This window comes from Electrona antarctica, assembly GCF_951216825.1.
Source record: "Electrona antarctica genome assembly, chromosome: 12".
Lineage (NCBI taxonomy): Eukaryota > Metazoa > Chordata > Actinopteri > Myctophiformes > Myctophidae > Electrona > Electrona antarctica.
In genome coordinates this window covers 2,533,551-2,542,926 of record NC_136793.1, presented here as the reverse complement: position 1 = coordinate 2,542,926, position 9,376 = coordinate 2,533,551, and the positions used below count along the sequence as shown (strand labels likewise).

Here is a 9,376-nt window from a genome sequence, read left to right as displayed (position 1 = left end):
CTGCTAGAGCCGTAAAAACCTTCTCTTATGGGGGTCCCTGGCATATCTTTTCAAATGGGGGTCCGCGGGGCTAATTAGTGTCAATATGGGGGTCCTTGACAAGAAGAAGTTTGGGAACCACTTCTGTGGCTTGTTTTGTTTTCATAGACCTGGTTGCTCGTTTCTCTTCGAAAACCTGGCAACACTGCAGCCTGGCAGCACAGCACAGACAGACAGCAGAGCAGCAGCGTGTGTGTGTGTGCGTGTATGTATGTGTGTGTGTGAGTGCGTGCGTGTGTATATGTCTTTATCCACTTTACACACTAAACCGTCTTCACCGCGCACGAATGCAGGTAAATAAACTACCATTCCACCGTCTGTGTAGCCACGGCGTGTCCCCAACGTGTGTGTGTGTGTGTGTGTGTGTGTGTGTGTGTGTGTGTGTGTGTGTGTTACATGAAGACCTTACACACACGTCCATAAATGTCCACGATTATGTCCGCCTAGCTTGAGCTTCACCTTTATTATAGTCAAGGTCTCTCTCTCTCTGTGTGTGTGTGTGTGTGTGTGTGTGTGTGTGTGTGTTCTCTCCAGCACAACTCTGGTCCCGTGATTCAAAAGCGTGGAGACACACGTACACAGACACACGTTTGTTGTCTCGTACACAGACACACGTTTGTTGTCTCTCTCACTCACACGCACACGCACACACACACTTTGACGTGTGTTTTCACATCTTGGACCCATCAGGGACAGACAGACATACATACAGACAGACAGGCTGTGTGTGTGTGTGTGTGTGTGTGTGTGTGTGTGTGTGTGTGTGTGTGTGTGTGTGTGGTGCACGCTGCTTTCGTGCATGTGTGTGGAGTTGAGGTGTGACAGCTGCAGGCAGGGTGAAACTTCCAACTTACATTCCCCCCCCCCCCCCCACCAGAAAGAACATATGATCAGCTTCTCAGCTTGTTGGATCTCTGGGGAGGAGAGGGGGGGGCAGGAAGGGGGGGGCCCGGGGGACACCGACACCCCCCCCGCCCCCTCAACCCCCCCATGTGGGGGCATAACATGGAGCTTAAAACAGGCCCATAGAGCGTCACAGCCCCGCCCCCTTTCATGACGACGTCAGTCCCGCCCCCTTTCATGACGACGCCAGTCCCGCCCCCTTTCATGGCGGGACTGTGTCCTGGTAGGGGGCGGGACTGGGTCCTTGTAGGGGGCGGGAGGGGGCGGGACTGGGTCCTTGTAGGGGGCGGGACTGGGTCCTTGTAGGGGGCGGGAGGGGGCGGGACTGGGTCCTTGTAGGGGGCGGGACTGGGTCCTTGTAGGGGGCGGGACTGGGTCCTTGTAGGGGGCGGGACTGGGTCCTGGTAGGGGGCGGGACTGGGTCCTGGTAGGGGGCGGGACTGGGTCCTTGTAGGTGGCGGGACTGGGTCCTGGTAGGGGGCGGGACTGGGTCCTTGTAGGGGGGCGTGACTGGGTCCTGGTAGGGGGCGGGACTGTGTCCTGGTAGGGGGCGGGACTGTGTCCTGGTAGGGGGCGGGACTGGGTCCTGGTAGGGGGCGGGACTGTGTCCTGGTAGGGGGCGGGACTGTGTCCTGGTAGGGGGCGGGACTGTGTCCTGGTAGGGGGCGGAACTGTGTCCTGGTAGGGGGCGGGACTATGTCCTGGTAGGGGGCGGGACTGGGTCCTGGTAGGGGGCGGGACTGGGTCCTGGTAGGGGGCGGGACTGTGTCCTGGTAGGGGGGCGGGACTGGGTCCTGGTAAGGGGCGGGACTGGGTCCTGGTAAGGGGCGGGACTCTGTCCTGGTAGGGGGCGGGACTGTGTCCTGGTAGGGGGCGGGACTGTGTCCTGGTAGGGGGCGGGACTGTGTCCTGGTAGGGGGCGGGACTGGATCCTGGTAGGGGGGCGGGACTGGCTCCTGGTAGGGGGCGGAACTGTGTCCTGGTAGGGGGCGGGACTGGGTCCTGGTAGGGGGCGGGACTGGGCCCTGGTAGGGGACGGGACTGTGTCCTGGTAGGGGGCGGGACTGGGTCCTGGTAGGGGGCGGGACTGGGCCCTGGTAGGGGGCGGGACTGGGTCCTGGTAGGGGGCGGGACTGGGTCCTGGTAGGGGGCGGGACTGGGCCCTGGTAGGGGGCGGGACTCGGTCCAAGGTGGACCCTCTTGTAAACAAGTGTAAATGCTTTATGGTGTCGTCCACAGTTAACAGTTTTTTGTATTGAGTTGTGCTTGAAATGTACTGTAATTCTGTTAATACATAAATGTACTGTAATTCTGTTAATACATAAATGTACTGTAATTCTGTTAATACATAAATGTACTGTAATTCTGTTAATACATAAATGTACTGTAATTCTGTTAATACATAAATGTACTGTAATTCTGTTAATACATAAATGTACTGTAATTCTGTTAATAAATACTTCAATCAATCAATCAAATGTTGTTGTGCCGAGGTACTTACAGTAGTTACGCCCATCACTGTGTGTGTGCGTGCGGGTGTACGTACAGCGTGCGCGTGCGTGCTTGCGTGCGTGCGTGCGTGCGTGCGTGCGTGCTTGCTTGCGTGCGTGCGTGCGTGCGTGCGTGCGTGCGTGCGTGCGTGCGTGTGAAACCCCTCTGCCCCTCCAGGTCCAGGCTGTCACAAATCTATTAATATTAATCAAAAATACAGTATTTAAAAATATATATATTAGAGCTACAAGCTCACATTAGTCTTTTGGGTTTTCTTGAAAAAAAAAAAGACCCAAACAAACTTCTTGATTATGAGAGAGAGAGAGAGAGAGAGAGAGAGACAGACAGACAGACAGACAGACAGACAGATATGCATAGTATTGACGGAGGAACACATTTATATTCATTATTCGTGGATTTATGTAAGCAATATTCTGTGTGTGTGTGTGTGTGTGTGTGTGTGTGTGTGTGTGTGTGTGTGTGTGTGTGTGCGTGCGTGCGTGCGTGCGTGCGTGCGTGCGTGCGTGCGTGCGTGCGTGCGTGCGTGCGTGCGTGCGTGCGTGCGTGCGTGCGTGCGTGCGTGCGTGCGTGCGTGCGTGCGTGCGTGCGTGCGTGCGTGCGTGCGTGCGTGCGTGCGTGCGTGCGCGCGTGTGTGTGTGTGCGCGTGTGCAGTAATGAACCTCTCTCTCCTGTGCATGCGTGTGTGTGTGTGTGTGTGTGTGTGTGTGTGTGTGTGTGTGTGTGTGTGTGTGTGTGTGTGTGTGTGTGTGTGTGTGTGTGTGTGTGTGTGTGTGTGTGTGTGTGTGTGTGTGTGTGTGTGTGTGTAGATCTACCGGTATGCCAAAGGAAAAATATGACCCTCCCGACCCCCGCAGATGTTACACCATCATGTCAGCTGAGGAGGCGGCCAATGGGAAGAAGTCTTACTGGGCCGAGTTGGAGATATCTGGTCAGTAGCTCCTCCCACATATCTGGTCAGTAGTTCAGATATCTGGTCAGTAGTTCAGGTATCTGGTCAGTAGTTCAGATATCTGGTCAGTTGTTCAGATATCTGGTCAGTAGTTCAGGTAGTTCAGATATCTGGTCAGTAGTTCAGGTAGTTCAGATATCTGGTCAGTAGTTCAGATATCTGGTCAGTAGTTCAGATATCTGGTCAGTAGTTCAGATATCTGGTCAGTAGTTCAGGTAGTTCAGATATCTGGTCAGTAGTTCAGATATCTGGTCAGTAGTTCAGATATCTGGTCAGTAGTTCAGATATCTGGTCAGTAGTTCAGGTAGTTCAGATATCTGGTCAGTAGTTCAGATATCTGGTCAGTAGTTCAGATATCTGGTCAGTAGTTCAGATATCTGGTCAGTAGTTCAGATATCTGGTCAGTAGTTCAGGTAGTTCAGATATCTGGTCAGTAGTTCAGATATCTGGTCAGTAGTTCAGATATCTGGTCAGTAGTTCAGATATCTGGTCAGATATCTGGTCAGTAGATATCTAGTCAGTAGTTCAGATATCTGGTCAGTAGTTCAGATATCTAGTCAGTAGTTCAGGTAGTTCAGATATCTGGTCAGTAGTTCAGATATCTGGTCAGTAGTTCAGATATCTGGTCAGTAGTTCAGATATCTAGTCAGTAGTTCAGGTAGTTCAGATATCTGGTCAGTAGTTCAGATATCTGGTCAGTAGTTAAGATATCTGGTCAGTAGTTCAGATTTCTGGTCAGTAGTTCAGATTTCTGGTCAGTAGTTCAGATATCTGGTCAGTAGTTCAGATATCTAGTCAGTAGTTCAGATATCTGGTCAGTAGTTCAGATATCTGGTCAGTAGTTCAGATTTCTGGTCAGTAGTTCAGATATCTGGTCAGTAGTTCAGATATCTAGTCAGTAGTTCAGATATCTGGTCAGTAGTTCAGATATCTGGTCAGTAGTTCAGATATCTAGTCAGTAGTTCAGGTAGTTCAGATATCTGGTCAGTAGTTCAGATATCTGGTCAGTAGTTCAGATATCTGGTCAGTAGTTCAGATATCTGGTCAGTAGTTCAGATATCTGGTCAGTAGTTCAGATATCTAGTCAGTAGTTCAGGTAGTTCAGATATCTGGTCAGTAGTTCAGATATCTGGTCAGTAGTTCAGATATCTGGTCAGTAGTTCAGATATCTGGTCAGTAGTTCAGGTAGTTCAGATATCTGGTCAGTAGTTCAGATATCTGGTCAGTAGTTCAGATATCTAGTCAGTAGTTCAGATATCTAGTCAGTAGTTCAGGTAGTTCAGATATCTGGTCAGTAGTTCAGATATCTGGTCAGTAGTTCAGATATCTGGTCAGTAGTTCAGATATCTGGTCAGTAGTTCAGATATCTGGTCAGTAGTTCAGATATCTAGTCAGTAGTTCCTCCCAACAAAACACTTCTCTCTACCAACCAGTGTTGTTTTCGTCGACTAAAACTAAGACGAAAAATGTTCGTCGACTACCTTTTTCCACTGACGAAAACTAAATGGAAACTAAATAAAAACTAAGCTATGATGACTAAAACTAAGACTAAATATACAGACAATTTCATCAAGAAATAAAAACTAGACTAAAATGTTAGGAAGGGACTAGTGGACAAGAGATTCAGTATAAGTCATTTTACACTTGCCTGCATGCTGAAAATAGCAGATCTATTTTCAGCAAGTGAAAAAATCAGCCATTACGACGGCATCAAGGCCCCACAAAATACATGTTGTGGGGCCAACTGTAGATTTAGTCGACTAAAACTAGACTAAACACTAAAACATTCCAGGTGACTAAAATGTGACTGAAACTAAATTAAAACTATTGAAAAGACTATGACTAAAACTAAAATCCCAATTTGCTGCCAAAAACACCGCTACCAAGTTCAAGTTCAGCGCCATTTAGACCCAGAGGTCGCTTCTTAAAAAAACCCTTCTAAATCAGTAGTTCTCAAACATTGTGTCCGCGTACACCCCATCTGAACATGTACACCCCATCTGAACATGTACACCCCATCTGAACATGTACACCCCATGTCGACCAGCTCAGTGGCCTTGTGGTTAGAGTGTCCGCCCTGAAACTGGGAGGTCGGGGTTCGATCCCCGGCCGGGTCATACCAAAGACTGTAAAAAATGGGACCCAATGCCTCCCTGCTTGGCACTCAGCATCAAAGGGAATGGATTGGGGGTCAAATCTACTAATCAAATGATTCCCGAGCGCGGCGCACGATGCGGCGCACGATGCGGCGCACGATGCGGCGCACGCTGCGGCGCACGATGCGGCTCACCGCTCCAAGAGATGGGTCAAATGCGGAGAACAAATTTCACTGCGGTAACGTGTGTGACAAATCGTATGACTTTGACTTTGACTTTGACTTCAAAATAATTCAATTTTTGGGTGGAATTTGGACCTAAACCACAATGCGCGTGACATCATCATCAAACCCGGAAGTTATGCAGGAATGCCTACTGAGTGGCAAAAAACTATTTTTTTGGCCTTGACAGCCCATACATCCAATCAGAAAAGTCCTATCTGATTGACAGCCCATACATCCAATCAGAAAAGTCCTATCTGATTGACAGCACATACATCCAATCAGAAAAGTCCTTTCTGATTGACAGCCCATACATCCAATCAGAAAAGTCCTATCTGATTGACAGCCCATACATCCAATCAGAAAAGTCCTTTCTGATTGACAGCCCATACATCCAATCAGAAAAGTCCTATCTGATTGACAGCCCATACATCCAATCAGAAAAGTCCTATCTGATTGACAGCCCATACATCCAATCAGAAAAGTCCTATCTGATTGACAGCCCATACATCCAATCAGAAAAGGCCAACAGATGTGCTTAAGTTAGTGTAGAAATTGGCCTAAGTCATGAGACCAATGGTGAAATATCGGTCAATATCTTTGAAATAAAGGTCAATGTCGATGAAATATTCAATATTGGTGAAGAAATAGATGTTTCAACACCGATATTCAGTTTTAATTAAATATTGTCCGATATCAATATTCTACCGATGACATCGTGTATCACTAGTATCTGATAGGTTGCCATGGTTACCCACTGAATATTGGCACTCCATATATGGAGCTATCCAAGTCTGACATCACAAACTCTGTATTAGGGCGTTGGGTTGATCTGGAGCTCCATATATGGAGACCACAGAGACGTCTAGTGCTGATGACATCATGCTAATGTAAAACAACTCCAAATAATGATATGTATACGTGACTCATGGTGACATCAGCTAGATGTGACGTAGCATCCATCAGAGCTCTATATAAAGGACGGACGTCTATCCCTGAGGTTCTCCACATCCATCCACTCTCTACTGGATCATCTGAGGTCGAAGGTCATCCTACAGGTTCTCCACATCCATCCACTCTCTACTGGATCATCTGAGGTCGAAGGTCATCCTACAGGTTCTCCACATCCATCCACTCTCTACTGGATCATCTGAGGTCGAAGGTCATCCTACAGGTTCTCCACATCCATCCACTCTCTACTGGATCAATCATCAGGGTTCCTTTGTTCCTTCCTGTTTACATTTGCAAGTGTTTCACACTTTGACGTTTATTCTCAGCGGGTGTAGAAATGGCGTCCGCCAGCGGTCTCCTGTCTGAAGAGCACTTCCTGTGTTCCATCTGTAAGGATTTGTTCACTGATCCAGTCACCACTCCGTGTGGACACAACTACTGCAACGCCTGCATCACACGTTGCTGGGACACTACGGATGTGTGCAAGTGTCCACTGTGTCGAGAAACCTTCAATAACAGACCAAAAGTATCCGTCAATACTTTTGTTTCTGAGATGGTTCAACACTTCAGGAGTCACAAGTTGAAAGAAGAATATGAAGCAAAGACCGAGGCTGAAATCCAGCAGATGATCCAGGAGAGACGAGTGAAGATTCGGGAGGTCAAACGCTCAGTAGAGCTCAGCAGGAAAGATGCATATACAGAGATAGCAGGCACTGTGCAGGTCTTCACCGCTCTGATCAGCTGTATTGAGAGAATCCAGGCTGAGCTCATTGGTGTGATTGTAGAGATGCAGAAAACAACAGAGAAACAGGCTGAAGGCTTCATTGAAGATCTGCAACAGGAAGTCACTCAGTTAGATAAGAGAATCTCTGAGCTGAAACAGCTCTCACACTCTGAAGACCACCTCCACCTCCTCCAGAACTTCAACTCCAACACAGAGTGGAGACCCACCACGGACTGGACAAAGGTCAATGTCCATCAGTCTTCACTTGTGGGGACTGTGAGGACAGCTGTGTCTCAGCTGGAGAAGACACTCAGTCAAGAGATGACGAAGCAGCTGTGTGTTGTTGAGCTGAGGAGGGTACAACGATATGATGTAGATGTAACTCTGGACCCTGATACAGCACATCCTGAACTCATCCTGTCTGACGATGGAAAACAAGTGAGTCATGGAGACATATGGAAGGATATCCCAGACAACACAGAGAGATTCTTTCCATCTGTCTGTGTCTTAGGACAACAAGGCTTCTCCTCGGGAAGGTTTTACTACGAGGTTCAGGTTGGAGGGAAGACTGACTGGACAATAGGAGTGGTCAGAGAGTCCATCAACAGGAAGGGAGATATCACACTCAAATAGTCCCAACAATGGTTACTGGACTCTAGGGTTGTGGAATGGAAATGAGTACAAGGCTGCTGCTGACCCATATTATGCTGTCCTCCTCCCTGTAAGAGAGGAGCTCCAGACAGTGGGAGTGTTTGTGGATTATGAGGAGGGTCTGGTCTCCTTTTATGATGTGGAGACCAGAGTTCACCTCTACTCTTTCACTGGCTGCTCCTTCACTGAGAGACTATATCCATTCTTCAGTCCCAGTCTTCATTATGGTATAAACTCTGCTCCTCTGATCATCTCTCCTGTCAACATGGACGCTGGTCTCGGGGAGGACGGTGGGAACATGTTCCCTCCATCTTCAAAAAGAAGAAAAACATGACGTCTCCAGGAAATGATTGAAACATGAATCCTGTTTATATTTAATATAAGCTAACTCCACACGTCTATTGATGCAAAAAGAAAAGAAAATGAGAAGAAAAACATCACCAATAAACTATTTAAAAATAAACCCTGTTTATATTTTTGCCGGGGAATTTTTCAAAATAAAGGTGCTAGAGCGCCAGCAGATATGGCAGATTTTACTCTGAAAAGCCTCGCCTTCCGTTCCCCCCAACACCAGGAGGCATAATGTTCCGTTCCCCCCAAAACCAGGAGGCATAATGTTCCGTTCTTACCTCACGATGGTCACTCTAAAGTCTCTCTAGAAGCGGTTATATTCCTAACGAGAGGCTAAAGTCTCTCTAGAAGCGTTTATATTCCTAACGAGAGGCTAAAGTCTCTCTAGAAGCGGTTATATTCCTAACGAGAGGCTAAAGTCTCTCTAGAAGCGTTTATATTCCAAATGAGAGCCTAAAGTCTCTCTAGAAGCGGTTATATTCCTAACGAGAGGCTAAAGTCTCTCTAGGAGCGTTTATATTCCAAATGAGATGCTAAAGTCTCTCTAGAAGCGTTTATATTTCAAACGAGAGGCTAAAGTCTCTCTAGAAGCGTCTCTAGAAACGAGGAAGTGAACGGAGTACACTGCAGAAGGAAAGGCCAACCAAAAACAATAGAGAAAAAATAGTTTTTATATCAATAAAGACCTCAGGACACGTCCTTAGCACAATGAGGTTTAGATTCTAAAGACTACATGTCCTTAGACAAAATGTCAGTCTCTAGTACAGAGGAGGATAGTGAGATGGTTTGGACACGTACAGAGGAGGATAGTGAGATGGTTTGGACACGTACAGAGGATAGTGAGATGGTTTGGACACGTACAGAGGATAGTGAGATGGTTTGGACACGTACAGAGGAGGATAGTGAGATGGTTTGGACACGTACAGAGAATAGTGAGATGGTTTGGACACGTACAGAGAATAGTGAGATGGTTTGGACA

General features: G+C 47.6%; 2 protein-coding genes across 2 annotated transcripts in view; both read left to right on the top strand.

The window, feature by feature from the left end:
• Nucleotides 1-228: 228 nt before the first annotated feature.
• Nucleotides 229-9,376, top strand: part of cnot6l (CCR4-NOT transcription complex, subunit 6-like) — a 55,625-nt gene continuing 46,477 nt past the window's right edge. Inside the window, exons 1-2 of the mRNA XM_079515646.1 lie at nucleotides 229-332; nucleotides 3,261-3,382. Of these exons, the coding sequence (XP_079371772.1) occupies nucleotides 3,271-3,382 (112 nt within the window). The 5' untranslated portion in view covers nucleotides 229-332; nucleotides 3,261-3,270. The remainder of the gene's footprint in view (nucleotides 333-3,260; nucleotides 3,383-9,376) is intronic.
• On the top strand, nucleotides 7,717-8,380 carry LOC306933613 (zinc finger protein RFP-like; the record flags this gene model as incomplete). The annotated part of the gene is given in 2 exon segments (XM_079515931.1): nucleotides 7,717-8,019; nucleotides 8,021-8,380. Coding segments are annotated over 2 exon segments (663 nt in total).